At 44.7% G+C, this 22,984-nt stretch overlaps 1 protein-coding gene across 1 annotated transcript in view; it reads left to right on the top strand.

Moving 5' to 3' along the window:
• Nucleotides 1-8,302, top strand: part of CCDC102A (coiled-coil domain containing 102A) — a 43,938-nt gene extending 35,636 nt beyond the window's left edge. The window contains exon 9 of the mRNA XM_072632341.1: nucleotides 7,434-8,302. Within this exon, the coding sequence (XP_072488442.1) occupies nucleotides 7,434-7,560 (127 nt within the window). The 3' untranslated portion in view covers nucleotides 7,561-8,302. The remainder of the gene's footprint in view (nucleotides 1-7,433) is intronic.
• The last annotated feature ends 14,682 nt before the right edge of the window (nucleotides 8,303-22,984 follow it).

The following is a 22,984-nucleotide window of genomic DNA, read 5'->3' as shown; positions in this document are numbered from 1 at the left end:
CACTGGATAGGTGGCACTGTGCAAAGAGACTCCCCCACTCCATATTTGGAATTAAAAGAGCTAGATCTCGATTTTTTTTCTTCCAACCTTACTACCTGCGTGACCTTGAACTTAACCCCTCTGAACCACATCTTATAAATTAGGTGGTTTGGATTAAGTGATTCTTTTCAATCAAATGACTCATATGCTGAGGAATTAAATGTTGGGGAATCGTAGAAAATAAGGCTCAGTGGACTGTGTAGACCTTGAACACCAAATTGAAGAGTCTAGATCTGATTGAGGGCAGTAGAAGTTCCTAGAGGCCTATTAGTAGGTAAATGGCTTATTCCCTGAGTTATTTCCTCCTTCCTCACTCATCCTGGTTGAAAGAAGGAAAGATACTCTGGCCCAGGCCCAGGCACAGGGATTACTGGAGAAAAGACTACCTCTTCAGCCCACATAAGCCCCAAGGTAGCCTACGCCAGGGGTGGGGAACCTGCAGCTTTGACACCACACATGGACTTCTAGGTCCTTGGGTGCGGCCTTTTGATTGAGTCCAAGTTTTAGAGAATAAATCCTTTTTTTTTTTGAGGGAGTTTGTTCTGTGAAGTTTGGATTCAGCCAAAGGGCTATACTTGAGGACCTAGAGGGCCACATGTGACCTCAGTGACACAGATTCCCCACCCCGCCTTAACCCATATCAAGCTGGGTTGAGATAAGGGCCCATGTTAGGGTTTTCCTACCAATTTCCTCAACTGTAAAGTGGGGCTACTAATAGCACCTACCTCTCAAGGTTGTTGTGGTGAGGATAAAATGAAATAATATTTGTAAAGAACTTTGCAAACCTTAAAGTGCACATAAATGCTCGGTGTTGTTGTTGTCTCCTAACAAATGAGTTGCAGAGCTTCTGATCTAGGACAGGCTCTGAGAACCAGATCCATTTCTGCAGTGAGTTCAAGGGAAGAATAGGTTTGGCAGGGGGGGTGTAATGGAAGGTTCTGTAGATTGACGGGCGCAAGTCTTGGGTTTGCACAACTTGGCTGTGCTACCTTGGGCAAGTCAAATGATGGCCTGGGCCAGATGATATTGAAGAATCTGAGCTATGCCTCCAGTGCCTCCCAGCCATTGAGAGAGAGAGGGAGAGAGTGAAGAAGAGAAAAAGAGGGGAATAGAAGGAGAGGAGAAAGAAGAGAGAGGAGGGAGAAAGAGGTGGGGAGAGAGTGAAGGGGAGTAAGAGAGAGAGGAGGGAGAAGGGTGGGGAGAGAGGGAGAGGGGGAGAGAGGATGGACAAAAAGGGGGAAAGAGAGGGGGAGAAAGGGAAAGAGAGGAGAGGAAGAAAGAGAAGAGAGACAGAGAGAAGAAGGAGAGAGAAAAGAGGGGGACTGGGAGAGGCCCAAGAGAAGCTGCCCTGTTCAGTGTATGTGTGTTTGTGTATGTACACACTCAGGGAGAAAGAGACAGGGACAGACAGACCGAAGCCTAAGAGATGCTGCCCCTCTTTAGTATGTATGTATGTCTGTGTACACATACATACAGGGAGAGAAAGAGAAAGAGATTGGGAAGAAGACGTAAAATGAAAACACTGGAAAGTCTATTTCCATCTCTTCCCCATCAAACCACCTGCGCTCTGTAACTCAGCACAGAGACCATTGTGTCCAGTGCCACCCCCGCCCCTCGATTCCCCACTCCTAGACATAAGAAAGGATGAGCTCTAAGGTCCATGGGGAATTTCTTGTCCTCCCAGGCCCAAGGCCTTGCCCTCCAGAGGACAGCTTTATTCTTTGTCCACCTCCGCTCACTTCCCTCCTGCCGCTCCCTAAATAACATCTCCAGCCTGTAATGTGCTGCTGCTAAGTACTATGGATTAGAAAAGCTATAAAGCAATTTCAGTCTTTTCCATCAAGTCCTTTCCACACGCCTGCTCAGAGCCGGCGAGGACAAGGGGCCGCAGGGGGTGGGGGGTGAGCCAGGCAGAAGCAGCTGCCTCTCCTCAGTGCTGTCTTTGCTCCAGCAGGAATAGAATATTAGCTCCCATTTCTAGAGTGTGTTAAGGTTCCCAAAGCACTTTACATGTATTATTTCATTTGATCCTGACAGCCACATCTAGTATCCCCTCCAGCTTACAGCTGAGGAAACTGAGGCTGAACAAGACGAAGTGACTTGCCCAGGATCACACGGTCAGTAAGGATCTAAGGCAGGATTTGAACCCAGATCGTCCTGTCTCCCAAGTCCAGCACTTGTCCATTGTGCTGTCTCCCATCTTCTACACTCCCAGGCAGGGACCTCTTTTCTCTGTTAAGGGAACTATTATCATCCCAGGCATCCAAGCTCCAAATCTCCACCCACTAGACCAGGAGCTCCATGAGCACATGGCCTGTATTTTACATAAACTTGGCTTCCCCTCCCCTATGCCTGGGATAGGGCTGTGCACACAGTAGGTACTTTAAAATGTTTGTTGATTTGCTGTTGAAGACAACATGAGGACATACTACATGGCTTCTCTGGTCAGAAATCATAAAAATTGAAACTCATTGTGCTGGATTTTTAAGAACCAGTATGGAGTTGGAACCATTATGTGACAGAAAACATTTAGAAGGACATAATAATCATGGCTTAGGTTTGGAAGGTTCCTCTGAACCAAGGGAAATCAATAGGAAGGAAGTAAACAAGCATTTACTACAGTGCCAGGTGCTATGCTAAGTGCTTTACAAATATTATCTCATTTAATCCTCACAATAAACCAGAGAGGTGGATGCAATTATTATCCCTATGTTATAGCTGAAGAGATTGAGTGACTTGTTTAGGATCACATAGCCTGGGAGTGTCTGAGGCTAGATCTGAACTCATGTCATGCTGGGTTTGGAGTCCAAAGACTAATCTTGAGTTCAAAGTCACTTAACCTGTTTGCCTCAGTTTCCTCATCTGTAAAATGAGCTGGAGAAAGAAATGGCAAACCACTCCAGTATCTTTGCCAAGAAAATCCCAGATGGAGTCATGAAGAATCTGACATGACTGAAACAATTGAACAGTAACAAAGTCCTTTGCCCAGATTTCCCAGCTCTCTGCAAATGGAGGCCAGTACATCTTGTCCTGCCTTCATTGTGTCTTCTCCCTAACCTAGACAAGATTCCTCTCACTAACTGGGAAAGATACAGCTTATTCCCACCTCTGGGTCTTGACTTAGACTTGGCTCCCACTGGGCTTCTCTCCTAGAGTGCCGTCTCCTCTCTTCTCTGAATTCAGATCCCACTGTTGCAGACCCAACTCATGAACCATTTTCGGCCTCTCCCTCTACGTTTCCACAGCATTGGCTGCATCTGCCACACAGCTCAGCATGATGTTTATTACTCACAGTTGTTCTATATTTATTAGTTTTACGTCAAGGAAATTTTGCTCTCATGAATGTCTTTATATGCCTTCATGGAGTCCGGCTCAGTACTGGATGCATGCTACAACAGTCCTTCAAGGATTAGTAGATTTCCTCAGTGTTTGTATTCCTTTTTCAGACACAAATTGCAGTTCCTTTATAATTTTGTAGGTGCTCAATACCTAGCACAATGCACATGGCATGCATTCCATACTTGTTGAAATGAGTAAATGGATGATTAAATTAAGGGGGGAAACCCCAATTCAGTAGGCACTCTTTAAAAGTTGCTGTGGCCGCCGTGGTGATACACATTAGTAATTCAGCTGCTAGGGAGGCTGAGGATGGAGGATCTCTTGAGCTTGAGAACTCCTGGCTACAGTACTGGCTACAGTACTTAGCTCAATCTGATACTTGCACTAATTCACCAACATCGTGAACCCCTCCTCCCACCTAGGATCACGGGAACCACAAGGCTGTCTAAGGAGAAGTGAACTATCCCAGTTCTGAGATGGAACAGGTGAAAGATCTTGTGTCAAGCAGTAGTGGGATTAGCAAGGAGGTCCAGTCTTTAAAAAAAAAAAAATATTCAGTGGCAAAAAAATTCATTACTCTGCAGCAACCTGGTGATGAACCTGTCTTCTCCAGCAGCTTGTCTCCACCGTCATTCCCCATCCTTTAATCTTTAGTCTTTCTCTTTGTTCCTTCCTTAGTGCCTGCAATCACATACAAATGCTCCCATCCTTAAAAATCATTTCCTAGGCCCTACCATCCCCTCAAATTATTTTCCTATATCTCTCCTTTCATTCTCAGCCAACTCTTAGCAAAAGCTTCCTACTATTGTTGCCTTTGCTTCTTCTCCTTTTGCCCTCTCCTGATTTCTGACCTCGGCACTTAACTGAAGCTGCCCTTTCTGAGGTCACCAGGGAGCTCTTCCTTGCACAGTTGGGTGGAGGGCTTTTCTGCCAACCTCATCCTTCTTGGCCTCTTGGCAGCATTCGACACTGCTGACCACCCACTTCTACTGGATGCTCTCTCCTTTCTGGGTTTTTGTAACACTGTTCTTCCCTGTCTCTACTTCTCAGTCTCCTTTTCTGAGTTGCCATCAACCTCATCTCTGCAGTTGTCGGTGTCTCCCCAAGCCTCGGTCCTAGGCCCTCTTGCCTCACTGCTCTCTGTCTCTCCTGATGACCTCATAACTCACATGGGTTCAGTTGTCATCTCTATGAGCTGTCTTTCCAGCCCTTGCCTCTCCTGAACTCCATCACCAACTGCCTACTGGAATTTTGAATCAGATATTCTGTAAACATCTCAAATTCAACATGTCCAAATCTAAATTCATTATCTCTCTTCCGAAACTCATCTCTTTTCTGCACAACCCTCTCTTTCTGTGGATGACACCACTATCCTTCATGTCACTCAGGTTCACAACCTTGGGATTATCCATATGTCCTTCCTCATCCCATTTATCCAGTCAGTTGCCAGATCTTACTTTTCCCACCTCCACAATACCTCTTCCATACCTTCCCTTTTCTCCATTCCCTCATCAGCTTTTCTATGGGCTTTTGGAATACCCTCCTAATAGGTTTCCCTGCCTCAAGTCCCTCACCCTCTCCAATCCATTCATTATATATCGTGCAACTGCTAAAGTGATTTTCCTAAAGCACATTACTCCTCTTCTCAATAGACTTCAGTGGCTCCCTAGGATCTCCAGAATCAAAGGTAAATTCTTCCTGATATACACATTCCTTAACAACCTGGCCCCAACATACCTGTCTAGCTTTATTACACACCACTCCCCTCCACATAACATTGCAGTCCAGTCAAATTGGCCTTGCTGTTCTGCAAACATGATACTTAGGTTCCTGTGTGCCTTTTGATTGGTTATTCACCTAAAAGGTACTTTCTTCTCAACCTCTGGCTTTCATAATCTCTGCTTTCATCACAGTTCAGTTCAAGCTCTACCCTGAGACTTTTCCTTATCTTCCCAGCTGCTAGTGCTTTCTCCCCAAATTACCCTGTATCTACTTTTATATATCTCTTATCTATACATATTAGGCAGCTAGATAGCTCAGTGAATAACTAGTACCAGATCTGGAGTCAGTAAGACCTGAGTTCAAATCCAGCATCAGACACTAGCAATGACTCTGGCAAGTCACTTAACCCCCTTGCCTTAGTTTCCTCATCTATAAAATGAGCTAGAGAAGAAGATGGCAAGCCACTTCCCAACTGGAGTCATGAAGAGTCAGACACAACTGAAAAATGATTGAATGACAATAACATACATACACATTATCTTCCCCCAATAGAATATAAGCTCTCTGAGGAGAGAGACTGGTTTTTTGTTTGTTTGTTTGTTTTTTGCTGACCAGCCCAGTGCCTGTCACACAATGGGTACCTAATAAATGCTGACTGGCTGATCAAGATGGTGCTTGGAAATGGGGCAGACAGTCCATTATGAAGCCTGTACTTAAGGTCTTTCCATTTCAGGAGGGCCTGCTGGAGCATATGTTCTTCTGGCATAAGTCAAAGGACCTGGGATCACTTCTGCTCTTTTATGAAGCATCCACTTTTGTGGATGCTAGGCACACATTCATGCTCAATGCTTTTGATCCATTAATTATATGAGATATATGACCCCTCTCCCATATTTTAAGCTACATGCATGAGACATTAACTTCATTCCTGTCCCTGGGCTTCATAATACCCCAGACAGTTGGGTAATAACTCTAATCCTTTATGTTTACTAATAACCTCTAGCATTTATATAACACTCTAAGGTTTGCAAAGTACATGTGGTATCTCATTTAATCCTCACAACAGTCCTGTGAAGTAGGGGCTATTATACCCATTTTATGGATGGAGAAACTGAGACTGGCAGAGATTAAATGATTGATCAGAGTTCACACAGCTACTATGTGAAGTAGGAGTTGATCTCAGGTCTTTCTGACTCCAAGCCCAGTACTTTATTCATTAGGGAAGAGGAAGGAACGAGAATAAGCATTTATTAAACACCTACTGTTTGCCAGGTGGGAGGCACCTAGGTGGCTCAGTGGATAGAGTGCTAGGCCTGGAGTCAGGAAGATCTGAGTTCAAATGTAGTCTCAGACACTTACTAGCTGTGTGACCCTGGGAAAGTTATTTAACCCTGTTTGCCTTAATACATTGGGGAAGGAAATGGCAAACCACTCCAGTATCTTTGTCAAGAAAACCCCATGGACAATATGGTCCATGAGGCAAAGAAAGAGTCAGAAGTGACCAAAGAATAGCAACAATTTGCCAAGCACTGTGCTAAGCTTTATAAATACTGTCTCATTTGGTCCCCCCAACAACCTGGTGAGGTAGGTGCTGTTATTATACCCATTTTACAGTTGAAGTAACTGAGGCAAACAGAAGTTAAGTAACTTGCCCAAGGTTACATAGCTAAGAAGGGTGTGAAGCAGGACTTGAACTTGGGTCTTCCTGACTCCAGGTCTAGTGTTCTTTCTACCTTGCCATCTAGTTATCTCTAACTATATAATACCTAGCTACCTCAGTATGTTTACTGAGCATTCTATGCTTCAAAAAAGGCTTTTACTTCTTAGGAGATCCTCAGACCAACTTGGGGAATATAGGGCAATAAATTATTATTTCCGTTAAACAGACAAGGAAACTGAGGCCCAGTGAAGCTAAACAACTTGCACAAGGTTACATGGTTATTGAGAGCCAGGAGTAGGACTCATTCTTTTCAGTCTGGTGCTCCTTCCATTATGCCATACTACTAGAGTCTATTGGGAAGAGCTTAATGGTCAGGCCTGGAGCTGAGGTGACAGCCAAACTGCCCACTCCCCCTCATTTTTACAGATAAGAAAATTGAGGGAAGACTTGCCCAAGGTCACATGAGTAGCAGATGTCAGAAACAGGATGAACCCAGGCCCTCTGACTCCTGAGCTGCTCTTCCATTGTACCATATGCCTAACAGGGATTTCTATTGTAATTATCTTGATACACCAATTTTCTATTGCCTTGGGTGGAGCTAGCAGCATTTGGCATTTCCTCCCTGTATTCTCTGACTCCGTCTCATTCCTCCTTTCCACTCCTCACCTTGTAGGCTCCGCCGGCAGCAGAACGCCCCACTATTTGGAAAGATCCGGAGTTCTCGGTTTGGGACTGAAGAGCCTGGGGATGGTACAAGTGACCTGGATGAGGAGGAGGACCTACAGATCCAAGTCCCTTAGTGCAAGGGAAGGAGGCAGGAAGGGCCACCCAGCATCAGTGAACTTTACTTGGGCCGGACTCTTTGGGAACTGCAGGTCGTCCTTTTTGGTGTCGACAGCCCTGGGGCTGGACTGTGAAGGCCAGGACAGAGCAGGAAGCTGCTTGGAATTTGGCCCTTGCCAGGCTGAGGGTAGGGTGCACCCTACTCAGGACAGGCAAAGGTGATTCAGTAGACCGACTTGGCCAGATTTCCTTCCCCTTGTCTCCCAGCCGATTCCTCCTATTCTTCTTCCCGTCCTTTCTCCCCTAGCCTTCACCCTACCCTCAACCTTCTGCAAAATCAACAAGGGCATACTAAACATAAAATAATATTTTATTGGGCCATTAAAGAGTAAAGTGGGAGTTGAGACCGACCAGGGTCCTGCCTATACAATTCCCTAAAAATGTGGGAGATGTGTTCTATTATACATATATATTATATATACATACATGCATACATGCATGTGTGTACTTGTACCTGTTTTATTTTTATAAATATATGAACTAAGGGAATGGCTGGCTGCTGTTAAGAGGATTTAGGGATTTAACTCAGACTCCCTGTCTCCAGATTGGGGTACCCTTTTGGACTTTTGCGTGAAAAGCAGGAAGCCATTGGGAAGACCACCCCTAGCCTAGCTCCAGAGGCCTGATAGGACAGAGGAGTGGGTCAACAAGCACATTTTTACAAATCCACACTTTTTTTAATAAACTGCATTAAGATCACCTGAGTTTGAGTCTGACTGTATGGAAAAGCTGGTACTGGTGGAAGCAACAAGAAAGTCCTGGGCCTTGAAAGTATTTCTCTAAGAGGCACCGCTGCCTCTTCCTCCTCCACTCAAGGTCATAGGGGGCCAGCTTCCTAGACATAGCACTAGAATGTGCGGGACTCTTTAGGCTCTGGGAGAGTCATTGAGACATGGGGGATGGAACCCTGAACTGGGAGGCAGGAGGCCTGAAGCCTGGTTCTGTTGCTGTGACCTTGGGCCATCCACTTCCCCTCTGGGCATCTCTGTTGCTCTAATAAAATGAGAGATTGGTCCAGATGATTTCCTAAGGTCTTTTCTAATGATGCCAGTACATGATTCTGTAGTTCTCTGACCACAGTAGTGAGGAGGGCAAACAGACCAAATCATCTCCTGCAGGGAGGTTATTGTTCTAACAGCCCCACCCCACCCTCCCCTCCCCCTCTTCTCCGCCAGACTGTTAATAAAACATGGGCCCTGACAATTTCCATGTCACCAAGCCACACTCTAATACCGTTCTTGGAGACAGGCCTAAAATGATGATAAAAAATTTAAAAACGATGGTGCAAGCCGGTTTTATGGGCAATGTGGGGCTTGTTGCCATGGCAACAAGAGGCAACAGCTCTCTTCCTGGACGCTCATTTTCCTTGAGAGGAGGTGCCAGAGGGAGGGTGGGGTGATGGGGAGACACAGGGACGTTGATCCTGCCCCCATGTTCCCTCCACTTCCCAAAGTTCAGCCAGAGGGATGGGTCAGGGGCCCTCTCTAGGAGAGAGGGACTGTTTCCTGCCCTGGGTAGACTGGAAGAAAAAAAAATGGAACTTGACCATAAGGAGAAACTAAAAGTCTTGCCCTTTGGCCCTATGTCCTGTACACAGGGTGACAACAACCTTCAAAGCCAAATCTCCAACCAGTCTTCCTTCCTCCACCACACTCGGGGTCCCCTCTACCATCCCCCATCCCATTCAGCTGCCGGGACATTCTCAGACACACAACAGACCTAGTCAGGCTGGGCTGGTATTTCCCCGCCAGACTCCCTGGCACCTCGAGCAAGATAGTGTCTCTGCAGAGCAGTAATTACACAGGCTGTATCTTCCTTTGCCTGGCTGCCCCTGTCCACTCCTTCCATGTGGCAAGATCTCTAGGAACCTCCCATCTCCCTTAGAAGATTAGGAGAGAGAGGAGGAAAGGGTGGGGGAGGTCTGAAAAGGGTGAGATCCAGGGGGATGGAAATTTTCGTGCTGTTCAGAAAAAGCTTGGAATTGGTATATACTGCTATAGTCCTCAGTTTTATTCCCCAAGAAGTAAAGTGGAATGGCCAAAGATCTAGAAGTCAGGTGACCTGTGTTTCAGTCCAGGCTTTGTAAAATGAAGGAATTAGACTAAATGAGCCCTAAGGGCCCTTCCATCTTTGACTTAAGCCATGAGTCTTTAAGTAGCCTTGACACTGGATGATCGAGTGGCCTGGCTGGGCCCCAGCTTCTCCTCTTTGTACTTGCTTACCTGACCTGACCTTAGAAAGGATGCAGGCCTCTATAGCACTCAGGTGGGGTTCCCCAGCCCCCTCTCCCATATCCCACCACTCCCAACAATCAATCACCATCAACTGAAATTCTTCTGAAACAAATTCTTTCTTTTGGGTCTTTTCCTTGGCTTTGAGTATTCCCTATAAAAATGAAAATGTTCCTATGAGAAGTAATCCTAACCCTAAATGCTACTGTATCACTTGCTACCTTGATAGGACAGCTAGGTGAGGATGGTAGGGAGGGACATAGATAAAAAGGATTATCAAATTGGATAATCTAGTCCAAGTACTCTTGTTGTTCAGATGGGGAAACAGCCCCAGCAAGGGAAAAGACTTACCTAAAAAAAGTTTCAGAGCTAGTGGTCCAGTTCTGTGCAGCACTCAGCTCTCCTGACTCCATGACCAATAAGCTATCCACAGCAATAGCTGCACAGTTGGACTAATTTCACAGTTTTGCCCTTGGTCCAGCCCTAGGATCTTCTATCTTCTGTCAGGAAAACCTCCCACTGCCCACTGCCCCCCCCCCCCCAACTCCCTCCCTCCACCCCAACTGCCCTACATACACATGACATTCCTGTCTCCGTGTGAGTTGGGAATGGCCCCATTACAACAGGGGAGGGAGACTGAAGCGATCATGATTCAGTCCCTAAAGGTAGCGCAGCAAGGAAAGGTAGCAATCACCTCTTGATAATAGAGCTCTTCTTTTGCCAGGGAAGGGAGGGAGAGGGAAAGAGGAAAGGAGGAGTGTCCAAACCAGACAACAGACCAACTTTTTCCAGTTGGGACAGAGGGAGAAGCCAGTGCCAGGTCCTTGCCTGATGCCTTTTGGCTGTCTCTGTAGCAGGCCAGCACTCAGCCAGATGAGGATGTCTTCACAGTTTGTCCACTTTGTCTTTCCATTTCCCCTTATTGTTTCTCTTCTGTCACCCTGGAATCCCTGGACTGAGCTCTTAAGCTCCTAAGGACCTATAGAACAGAGATACACAGAAATCCAGAACTAGAGAAGACCATAGAAATCACTTCTGTCCCACCACATATTGTGGATGAGTAACCTGAGATCCAGAGTGAGGAAGTGACAGAAGTTAAAAGTGGAAGGCACTTCAAAGCTCATCTTGTCCAACCTCCATTGGCTTCTGGGTAGGAAGAGAAAAGAAGGGCTCTGTCTACCCTCCCCTCTTCTCCTCCCCCCAAACTGGAGTCACAGCTTTCTGAAAGTCTTCAAGACATTTTTCACTAAGTTATTCTTCCAAAATATTTTACTACTTAATAGTCAGTCCTTCAGCTGACTACTATGTGCCTGGCACTGTGCTAAACACAAAGAAAGTCAACAGTCCCTGCTATCAAGGAGCTCACAGTCGACTATTGAGCCCACAATTCCCTCCATCTTGAGATCTGAGGGCAGAGTATCCTCAGGGCTACAGATGAGAGGGAATGAAGGGATCAATGACCCAGTTTGTTTTAAACAAACCAGGGCAGCTAAGTGGCAAAGAAGATAGAGTTTTGGGCTTGGAGAGTAAGATTCAAGTTCAAATCCCCCATCAGATCCTAGCTGTATGACCCTGGGCAAGTAAGCCACTTAACATCTGTCTGCCTGAGTTTCCTCAACTATAAAGTGGGGATAATAATAGCCCCCACCTCCCAGGATTGTTGTGAGGTCAAATGAAACGTTTGTAAAGCCCTTAGCTGTGCCTGGCACATAGTAGGTACTACATAGAGGTTAGCCATTATTATTATTATCAGTTTTAAGGAGGGACTTTCATATCATTGGACTACTTCCCCTGTAGGCCTTCCATCCTTCCCTCCTTCCAATTGTTTCCATTTCTCTGCTTGCCCCCCTATCCAGTCTTCTGGAAACTTGATGCACTGAGGCTAGATTTCATTACCTGTGCAAGACATTTAACTGCTCATCTGTAAAATCAGGGGGCTGGACTTGAGAATGAAAATCCCTTCCAACTCTAACCCAGTTACTCTATGCTTCCTGCTTCCCCTCCAAACTTGAAGCTCTTAGTCTGCCAAGCCCAAGATCTCCCAGGTAAAGTAAGAATCACAGAACCCTCAGGCAAAATAGCCTAAATTAGGGAGTTTAGAAGATGACTTGCCCAGAGGTCTTCCTTACCAGGGACCTAATTAAGGTGTTCTCCTCCCTATATCAAAATACTGCTTCTGATCCAAGACCAACATTGACCTAGAAGACTATCTTTTTTTGTGATAATCTGTGCTGTCTATCCTTGGTCCCATGCCCCACTCCAGGCTCCCTTAGGGGTACTGAAACTTGCCCTAGTCTATCCTTGCTGAATAGTTGAGGTGAATTAACTACCCATCTGGTTTAGAGGCCTTGAGACTATGTGGAGGAGAAATGATCACGTGTTTGAAGAAGTGGTAAACTCATGGGGGAGGGAGGCCAACTGGGCCCAGAGAACCAGCTGCTGTTCCCAAGCCAGGCTGGCTCCTTGCTGGCTGCTAATTGCAAGGTTGTGAGATGCCAGCTGCTTCCCCTCCCCCAGCTCTGCCCATCACCCTTCAAGGTTGGGGGTTTCATGCACTGAGTGGAGAGGAGGGGTCAGGAGGAGGAAATCCCTTAAAGGTTTTTCTTCCTCCAAAGCTAGCACCCCCTAGGAAAAAGGACATTAGATGCCTAGACAAAATGTCTACGTGCTCCTCCTACCACCCTGGGGTGTGTGTGTAGTTGGGAGGGGGGGGTGAGAGAAGAAGGGAAAGTTGCTGAGTTAAACCAAACCTACTTGTTCTGCTGGTTCCTCCTCTTGATTCTCTGAACAACCCCCCCTTCCCCTAACCTCACCCCCCAGCCATCCCCTGGGGCTGGTCGTGGATCTCCTTCCAGAGCAGCCTTTCCCACTACTCTGCCCAGACCTGAACTGTCCTACCCGGGAAGTGGCTGCTATCCCTCAGGGGGCCCCCAAATCAATACCTGAGGGCAGAGCACTGCAACCTTTCTGCCTGAGAGGTGTATCTGAGACTGAGCAATGCTGTATACTAGGTCTCTAGCTAGCTTAGTTTATAGGCAGGGGAGAAGGGGTCAAAAGGGAAAAGTAAAGGAATCAGAAAGGGAATGTGTGAAATAAGAGTGGGAGAAAGAAAGAGAATGGCAGGGATTCTCACTAGCACCTCTGCACTGATACCACTTTTCCCTAGAGAGACAGATGTTGAGTTGGGAGCTTTCTGACTGCCCCACAGCAAAACATCTTCACGAATCATTCTTCTAGCTTGAAATGTAGTGAGATGGCCCTGAGGAGGATGGGGCTGGGAGTGGGGAAGGGATAGATAAAAATATCTAGGTTTGTAGATCATCTTGGCTTCAACAGACAAGAGTGTATGAGTTTTTTTAATTTCATGAATTTTGATATGAGCCAGATTTTCATTACCCCTCCTAAAACCTCACCCCCCAAGTAGGCAAACTAAGGTTTGAGGTTTTATGCAGAGCCAGTCAGGTCAAATCTTGAGATAGACAATTAGGAGTGAAGGTCTCCCATGCAGGCCTCTGCCTTTGGGTTTTCCTCATGGTTCTGAGTTTGTTGGAGAGAGTGGAGGGGTAGTAGTGGTAAGGAAACTTGTAGAGACTTCTATCCAAAGATTCATGGGAACATCTCAATTGCCCCAGGCTCCTCTTCCTCAAGTCCCTAGAAGATAAAGACTGAGGCAATTCATCCTTAAGCTTTCTGACACTGGAGAATTAGAGGTGCCTGCTCCATACGTTAGGAATGCTTCTCCCAATAGAGAAGGTATTACCTTCTGTTTACTTCAGGTTTACCATCTGTAAAACACATCTAAGAGTTGGACTATTCTTAATTTGTCTATCAGGAAAACACTGGCAATTGCTTGGAACAAACCTCACAACTTCCTCTTTTTCTGTGTGTGATACTATGGCACTCAAAGAAAGAGCTAAATTTAATTTGCAGGTGGGCCACGCTCCTGAGTTCGGTCAATAGCACCCTTACCCTTAATCAATGAGTCCTCTACCTGGGTCAGAGTACATCCTTCTATCTCCTAAGTCATGCTGTCTTCTCAATAAGAAGAGGCTATCTTATTTTAACTGTCCCCTACAAAAGAGATTCTGTACCATACCCTGGGCTGCTCACTAATTTCACTGTCACATATCTCTGGCAGTCAAGAAGGCCTTTCTGATAGTTATTGCAGAGAGGAGGGTGAATCAGCAATCTTTGATCCATTTCCTTGTCACGTATGGGGTCTTCAACTTCATTCTAGGTTCATTTATTCTTTGCTCCTCAATGAAAAGAGAAAATAGGGAGCTCACTGAGTTTCCCATCAGGATTGTACACAGTCCACCAAGCCAGGAATCCACAAGCTCTTATTAAGTTCCTCCTCTGTGTCAGATACCTAACTGTTAGGTGCTTGGGATAAAAATATGAAATTGAGATGATTCCTGCTTACATTCCACTGGGAAGGGAGGGTACACTACATACTATCATTTGTAAACCCTGGGACACTTACATAACACTTGATTGCACATAGTAGGAGCTCAGTAGTTGTTAATCAAGAGATTCTGAAGATTGCTTTTAAGTAACATTGAATTTTTTCTTCTCTGGGTTAAATCATCCCAGTTTCTTTCACCTTTCCTCCAGGGTACTTTTTTTTCAACCTCTGATCAATTCCATCTTTCTCTGGATTGTCTCCAACTTCCCCACATTTCCCTGGTAAGTACAGAAATAGGCAAAGACAAATGGAAGTGATTTGCCCAAGGACACACTGAACTCAAGAAGAAGGTCCCAGTCCTGGATCTGGGTGACCATACCATGAGGCAGTAGAGAAGAGAGCTGAACTCTCCTGACAGAGGAAACCATTTGACTCTTGCCCTAGACTCTACCAAGAGCTGTCCTGGGAATGTCTTTGGTGGTTATATAGCACATGGGTAGAAGAAGGGCCATAAACCAGGGAAATAAAATGGAGAAAGTTTTTCTAGAGGAGCTCAAAGATGCGGTGTTATTAAAAATTGATATTTCAATGAGATAATCTCTCTCTCTCAGGCTTTTAATTGATTGCCTAAAAAGCCTTCCTCCATTGTGTGTGTTTTTTTATTTGCAGTGAACATTAATTTTTTTATGGATGATCAAATCCAGATGGAGGAGAACTGGCCGCACAATGAATTTGATAACCATAAAGCAACGGGGCCAATTGCAGACATCAGGGTGAGGGGAGGTGGTTTTATGCATGCGGAGTGGGTGGTTTTCACTGAACTTAAACCTTGTACCAACTTACAGGACACCAGGATGGGGTGGGCCTCTCACATTTGGTGAAGGGAATAATTTCCTGGCACCTGACAAAGATAATCTCCAGCCTGAAGCTTGGACCGGTCAGCACAGATACAGTCTCCCTAAGCTTGATGGGAAGGACAACAGGAAGGTATCATCTAGGCTTGTTAATAACTCTTTGGTGCTAGAAAAACAGCCTGGTATCATGGAAAAAGGACTTGAATGGAAGTCATAAAACTTTCATTTTAGGTATAGCTAGAAGGTCCCTGTGTGACCTTGAGCAAGTCATTGCCCCTTTCTGAGCCTGTTATCTCCTCTGTAAAATGAGCACTTTGGACTAGATGTTCTCTTAAGTCCTTTTCAGCTCTGATAGTTGATGACCATTTGTACAATCTCTGGATGATCTTGAATAAATAAGTCTGCTTCCTACACATTCCAAATTTCAAGTGATACAAAATAAGGTCCAGAGGTTTAGAAATCCTCACCCTATGTAACCTATTAATGGAAGCTCCTGGGTTCCCTGGACTGGGACTGAACAATTTTAACAGTACGATGGATAGGGAAAAGGCATTAGGCAGAAGTCTGGGGCATGGCCCCACTTCCTAAGGGGACACCTCCCAAGGATGTCCTGCCAGGAAGTGGGGGGTGGGAGAGAGGAAAGCAAGCATGAGGGTAGACACCATCCTGGGAACGAATGCCTGTCAGACAATCTACTGGAGGAGGAATAGCCAGTATCTGTTTCTTTTCCCTCTGCCGCCTCATCCATCTCTATTAGCATGACAGGCTGCCTAAACAGAGGCCACAGGAGTGTCCGAGCCAGCAGCAACCCAATGGGTCCAGTGGGAGAATTTGAGCTGACCCCATGCCCCCTCCCTAACCCCTCACTCACCCTTCATCCCTCTTTCCTTCCTGGTCTTCCTTTACCTCTTGCTTTCCTTCTTTCTGCTGCCAAAACTTGGCACATTCTTAAAAAAGTATTAAGCCTCTTTGTCCAGTGGGACACCTTTCTTTGGAGGGACAGAGCAAATTCACAAGGATAGTTTAGGGCAAATTCAGCACCTGAACTTACTTTTCATTCTGTGTTCCAGACTTCCAGTCCCTCTCTCACCTCCCCAGTTCTCCTGATAATGGAGGCTTACTCTAGGGTAAACAGTAGCTCCCCTGCATCACTCTGCCTTGTTCTGGCTGTCTTGGCAGTGACCTGCCTCATCAAGAGCAGAGGAATCAGGGAGCATATGGGGAGTGATTTGGCCAGATGCCAGTCAGATCCATCACACTCCCTGTTAGAAGCTGAGACCTGGAATGCAGTCACTAGAGAGATGGTAGGGCATATATGGAGGAAGACATAGGATTAGAATTGGGATTTCAGGTATTCCCCTCACCCCATAGGAGTCAGGAGCCCAGAAGTTTGGCAGATTAGTGCCTGTGGCTATGACCCAAGTGATTAGCCTAGAGAGGATAGCCAGAAGATCCTGGCAGAACTGGTATAGCTGGGATGAGAATGTCAGAGGAAGATAGTACAGGCCAAGGATGAGATTCCTGGAGTGAGGGAAGAGGAGGAGGGGAAAGGGAAGTAGGAGGGAAGTTAGCCTCCAGGATGGTGGCATTGCCTGGGATGAAAGAGGACACAGCTGTCAAAAGAAGGAGATTACTGAACAGGATCAAGGAGACTACTGTAATTAAGAGAATTCTGGCATTAGCATTGGCATCAGCAGGGAGGTGCCATGGGAAAACAATGGACCAGAGGCCTTTATCTAATGTCAGAGACAGTGTTTCAGTCCTAGCAAATTATTGGTGCATACTAAAATACTGATTTGCATACACACAATTTGCAGTGCCTAGCATGGTTCTGGGCCCACACAGTGGGCAATAAATGTTTGTTGGAAGAATGAGTCAAAAAAGGCTGGAAAGAATATTCATTTAACATATGAATGTACAACATATACCATTTCCTTCATCCTAGATAAGTAACAAATATTTACTTGCTGATTACTTTGTACCTAGCCCTGCAAAAGCTGTCCTGAGAAGCTGTAATAAAGTGTAAGCTGCGTACCTGCTCTTGGGGAGCTTATAATCTAGCTGAAGAAATAAGAAAAGCATATATACACAAAAGTTTATAAGGTATCTTTTGATTCCAGGATTCTTAAGATAAGGTAAGATAAGATACTCAAATGAGTAGTATAGGCAAGGAGTGCTATCAGAATTCAGAGGAGGGAAGAGATCACTAGGAAGGAGGGGTACTAGGGAGGTATCACAGCAAGAAAGTGGGATTTTTTTTGTTTTCTTTTTGGAATTCAGTTTCCTAGGCTCAGGCTAAATTGTGAGCATCTGAAGGCTCAATCTCCTTTGAACCCTGATAATGCTAAGTCATGTAGGTTTCATGCCTACTGACTCTGAGCCAATCAGGAGCAGAGTCTTTGTTATAAAGACTGGTAGATTGGTGTTTTGCTTTGGGGGTTTGCTTATGAGAAGAATCTTGTGGTTGCCTAGTCAAGACTCTGAGTGGTCCTATGTTCAGATCACCCCCACTCCCTCCCACTTCTCAGATGTAAAGGTTCTCTGGATCCAGGGATGTATGGAAAGCATACAGCAATATTGCTTTGATTCAGGAAGTAGGGCCCTGTCTGTTTATCTTTATTTCTCTGTTTATATTTTTTCTGTTTGTATTTTTTGAATGTAATTAAAAAGGATTGTTGACCCCTTAAATAGCTAACTTTCCTTTTAGAAAAGCAGATCTAAGAACCTGTGCTAGCAGCCATCCTGGGTAAGGCAGTGTGATTGCCTTTACAAGACTCCTTCAAAGAGGAAATAGGCCTTGAAAGGCGGCAAGCATTAGACTGGCCAAGAAGCAAGCTTTCAAATCCTCCTTCTGGCCATTAACTAGCTAACTTGGAGTGACCTTGGGCAAATAACTTCAATTCAACAAACACCTATTATGTACCTAGGTATGTCTGGGCGCTGTTCTAGACACTGAGGAGACAAAAACAAAAGAGGCTCTGTCCCTGGGGAACTTACAGAAGAAAGAAGAATATAACTGTATACAAATAACCATGACATAATCATTCATTTGAGGAGGGAGATGATGCTCCATCAATAACAACTTAAGTACCTGCTGTGTGCCAGGCGTTGTGCTCATCTCTGGGAATAAGAAGAAAGGCCAAAACAGTCTATGCCCTCAAAGAACCTGCAGTTTAGTGGGAAAAACAACACACAGATAGCTGTACAGACAAGAGGTTTACAGGATGGAGTTGGGGTGGGCTCAGAAAGAAGGCTTTAAGATGAAGGAGGACTGGGGAAGTCTTCTTCTGAAGCACTACCCCATGGGAGGGATGGATAAACCTTTGAGGGAGGAGGTGGCACCTGAGCTGAGCTGTGAAGATGACTGAAGCTTCTCAGAGGCAGCCATGACAAGGGTGTTCATTCCAGGTGTGGGCAATGGCTGGTGTAAGCCCACGGGTGTGTGGGTGTGGAGGGGTGGGGTGGGGTGGGATGCAGTGCTGAGGTCAGGACATAGCTGGTAGTCTGATTTGGCTAGATGTGCAGGTTCAAGAAGGGAAGCAGTATGAAATAAGACTGGGAAGGTAAGCAGGAGCCAGATGACAATGGGCCTTTAATGTCGGACTGAGGAGTTTGTAGTTAAACCTTTTAGCAACAAGGGAACTATAAATATTTGAGCGTGGTGGGGACAGGCATAGGCTTTTAGGAAGAGCATTTTGGCAGCTGTGTAGACTACAAATTGGAGAGGAAAGCACAGTTTTCTCCTCTGGAAAACAAAGCTTTAGATTTTCTGAAGATCCTTTAAGCTTTAAATTCTATGATAATATGATTAACCTTCTAAAAAACACCCAGGGATACGTTGGCAAGTATTTAACAACTGGCTTTCTGAAAAGTACAACACATTTTAAAATTTAATTTGCCTTATTGACATTTTCTCTATAATTTTTTTAAGTCTACAATCAACAAATCAGTAAATCAAGTCCTGGTTTATAGCATTCACTCATTTCCTTTGGTATAAATGCTCGAATTGAAAATTGAACACCTCAAGAGCACACACCCTTGTTGCCTCACCCCAGAGTTATTTGTCAACGTCAGGCCACTAGGCAGATTTTGCAGGAGCTCACAGGGCATAGGAGCATTGAATTAGAGATAAAGGAGATCTTAAAAATCAGCCAGTTCAACTGCCTTTTCTGAGGCCCATAGAGGTTGAGTGACTTGCCAAAGGAATGTGTAAGATTCGAACCCAGATTCTCTGACTACAAATCCATTGATCCTTCCCCTACAAAGTGCTGTTTCTATTGCTCTAACACACAGTCCAACAAAATCATCAAAAATGTAAAAAGTACATAAGTACATATACATACAATAATCAACAGTGCTGAAAGTGCTAACCCATGGTTCTCTGGGAAAATACTCCATTATTTTGACTCTGAACCCTGGGGGAAAAGTAACTGTTTGATTTTGCTTGAAGGAGCTGATATGATAAGAATGATTTAGGAGTTCAGTGGGAGTGGAAAAGTTTGGAGATTCCCAGCTATCTCCTTTCTGAGGCATCCTTCCTTCCTCCCTCTCTCCTCCCCTCCCCCACGAGTCTAAGGCCAAGGACAACAAAAGCAGGTGGAGGACTGGGGGGTGGGGAGAACAAGGGAGACTCTTTGGGGATATCCCACAGCCGTCAGCTCCAAGGATCTGACCTTTTAACCTCCACAACCTAGTTTATCCTGCTTAAAGAAAAGTCTATGAGGTGAAAGGTTAGAGGAAAAGAGGAGGAAGAGACAGAAATGTGAACTCCTTGCAGGTGGGACTAGGGGGGTGGGCCACTTTTGACTCCTAAGTGTTGGTCTGCCCCATTCTGGTTACCTGCAAATCAGAGATGTTATTCTTGTGTTATACTCAACAGCCAGTGGGACAGGCTAGGCTAGGTAGAAGTTAAGAGAGGAAAATGACACATAGGCATGGGCTATAAGCCAGTGAAAATGTAATCCCAGGGCCCTCATCCAAAGTGAGAAGAGAGTGAGCCAGAAACCTCTCTTAACTTTCCTTTTCTCTTTTCACATTCTTCTAAAATCAAAGAGTTTCTGTCATAGTCTAAACTGAAGGAGGGAAGGAAGGTAAAATATTTTGGGTAATGTAGTGGAAAGAGCACAGGACTTAGAAATTTAATGCTGGCTCTGACACTTATTAACTGTGTGGCCACAGGAAAGTGATTTCTCTTCCCTGTGTCTCAGTTTCCTTCTTCATCTGAAAAAAATGGAAATATCAATACATATACAGACATCTGTATACCTCCTCTCTGCTCCCTTACATGGTGACCAGAGAAAGATCCCCATGATTTTACTCCAGCTGGTATCAACCTAGGTAATTCCTATATGCACAATTTTATTTTTCAATCAACAAATATTTATTAAAAACCTATTATGTGCCAGGTACAGTGCTAGGATCTGATGGAAATTGTAGAAAGAGTGAAATAACTGCTATTCAAAACAAGTATAAGCCCAGTTTTAAAATAGACACACAATACATTAACAACTCTTACTAATCGGTAGGCTTCATTTCTATCAGGCAACAACTCAGGAAATCCATGTGGCACCAGATTTTATCTCTTCTTGCTGTCAGATCTTTTCACTAGTGATAGAATGTCCTCCCATCCCTCCATGACTGTGGATGTGAATGAATGGGAAAGTAGGAATAGTTATTATGTTTGAAAAGTCTCTGTCAGCATTTTCCCCTTTTAAAGAGTCCAGTTTATGGGAGTGTTAGTCTATTGAATGAGAAGAAAGTTCTGAGGGACTGAGTCCATTTCTGAGTCTGGCTCTCCCAGGCAGGTATAGTGTGAATTTTAGGTGTTACTTCATTCCTGCCCTCTGTTTACCCCTTTATACTGGGTGTCCCAAAAGTCTTAGTGTGTGTTAAGCTTTCTTTCTTGGACATTGACCAGCAATGCTGAGTTCCTCAGAAATGATCATTTCTAGCCCTGGTGGCTTCCCTGTGAGCTCATGAGGTCAAGGGCTTTTGAGTTGGGGGCCAACTGTTCAGATGGAAGAGATATCTGCAACAGTAGCATTTCCTGGCAGAGAAGTAGCATCATTATCAGGAGGATGTAGAAACTAAAAGAACTAAGAAAGTCCATGGCTGACTGGGGGACATTGATAAAATGATACATTTGCCCTAATTAGGAAAAGGGAATGGAAAGGATGGAAAAGATTATCTCTCCTTCCTCAAGTTTTCTTAGAACATTTTATATCTTTCTCCCTTTAAGCTTTCTACTTTGTATCAAATACATAACAGGAAGGACCTTGTAGTGTAACATTTGCTCTGGCTTTTTGCTAAGTGACGTGTCCTGGTGAGATGACATAGAATATCATGATTTGCCACCAGTGATGGGGGCTATGTCAGAGGTGTTTGGCCATAATACAGTCAGGAGGAGCTCTTTGGTGAGATAAAATGGAAATGGAGGAAAGCCAGTTCTACCTCTTTTGAGATCAGTCTTTCTTTGACTTCCAGAAAGGGTGAATGGTAATGGATTTCTTTTCCCTCCCTTTCCCATTGCTCTCCCTTGTAGAAATGAAGGCTTCAAACACAGCAATGAGAATAAACACTTCCCTAAATGGAGTCCTTGGCCTCCTTCTTTCTGTTTTCTTTCTTGAGCATTGGCTGGCAATGCCGAATTTCTGAGAAATGGTCATTTCTAACCCTGGTGGCTACCCTGTGAGCTCACGAGGTCAAGGGCTTTTTGAGTTGGGAGTCAATTGTGAGGACAGAAGGGATATCTGCAACAGTAGCATTTCCAGAAAGAGAAGTAGCATCATTATCAGAAGACTGTTGCAGCTGAAAGAACTAAGAAATTCCCCAGGTGACTCCCAAGCTGGAGCCTTATGGGGGAGAAAGGATCCCTGATAGCCTAATGATAAGCAGATTCACTCAAAATGAATAGAACTCAGATGAACCCCAAAGATGAGTGACATTTCAAGAAAAGGATTAAGAACTTGCTGTTGTTGGCAATTAACCTCTCAGGTCCTGGTCAATCCCTTAAGATATGATCCAAGATCCAGGGGACCCCTTCCACAAAGGGTTTTGGCTATAGGTTCATATAGACCAAGTCCATGGGAGGAGAGCTTTACTTTCAAAGGAATGAGATAAGACTTCTGTGTCGCTAACTTATTGTCCCTATCTCTAGATTCTATCTCCAAGGAAATCTCTGAAACAAAGTTTAGGTGTGGCTCATGTCTAGGGTCTCCCCAATAAATGGTTAATAGAATCATTTCTAGAAAAGGTACTGAATGTACAGTATAGATATCAGGTACAAGAGGGGACTTTATTTCTTCTGTCATAGAATGCTTAAAAAACAAAGGACTCATAAACACTCATTAAAAATTCAGAAACATAAAACAATAACCCATCATGCACATTGTACTTTACTAAAAGGTAAAGACAAGTTTGTGAAACTGCTAAACAGTCATTTAGGATACTTTACATTCACCTCAGACCTTCATTATTTAAGTAATTCACAGTGTTCAGAACTTCTGGACAGCCAGGGTATGGCATGGGTTTTCTAAGTTTTTTCTACCTTATTTCCCCCCCAGTCCTTTCAAGAGTAGCAAAATCCTTCTGGGCACACTTCTCTTGAAAGGCCTGGTGCTGTTTCAGGAATCCTCTCTTACTGAGAAACCTGCACCCACTTCCATCCCTCAAACTCATGAAGTTGCCAGAAATGGAAACATCCATTTCTGAGTATTGCTTACTAGTTGCTGGCATATGCCAAGGAAAGAAAGCAGAAAACAGAAGAAGATGGCCAAGGACTCAGGCTTATGGCTATGTATTTGCAGCCTCGGTTTATGGTGTTGGGGAAGGAGGAGGAAAAAGAAATCCCCCTTTTTTGTTAGAAGTTCAAGGAGGACAATATGCTGGAAAG

Source organism: Notamacropus eugenii, chromosome 1, assembly GCF_028372415.1.
Source record: "Notamacropus eugenii isolate mMacEug1 chromosome 1, mMacEug1.pri_v2, whole genome shotgun sequence".
NCBI lineage: Eukaryota > Metazoa > Chordata > Mammalia > Diprotodontia > Macropodidae > Notamacropus > Notamacropus eugenii.
This window is presented reverse-complemented; position numbering and strand designations above follow the sequence as displayed.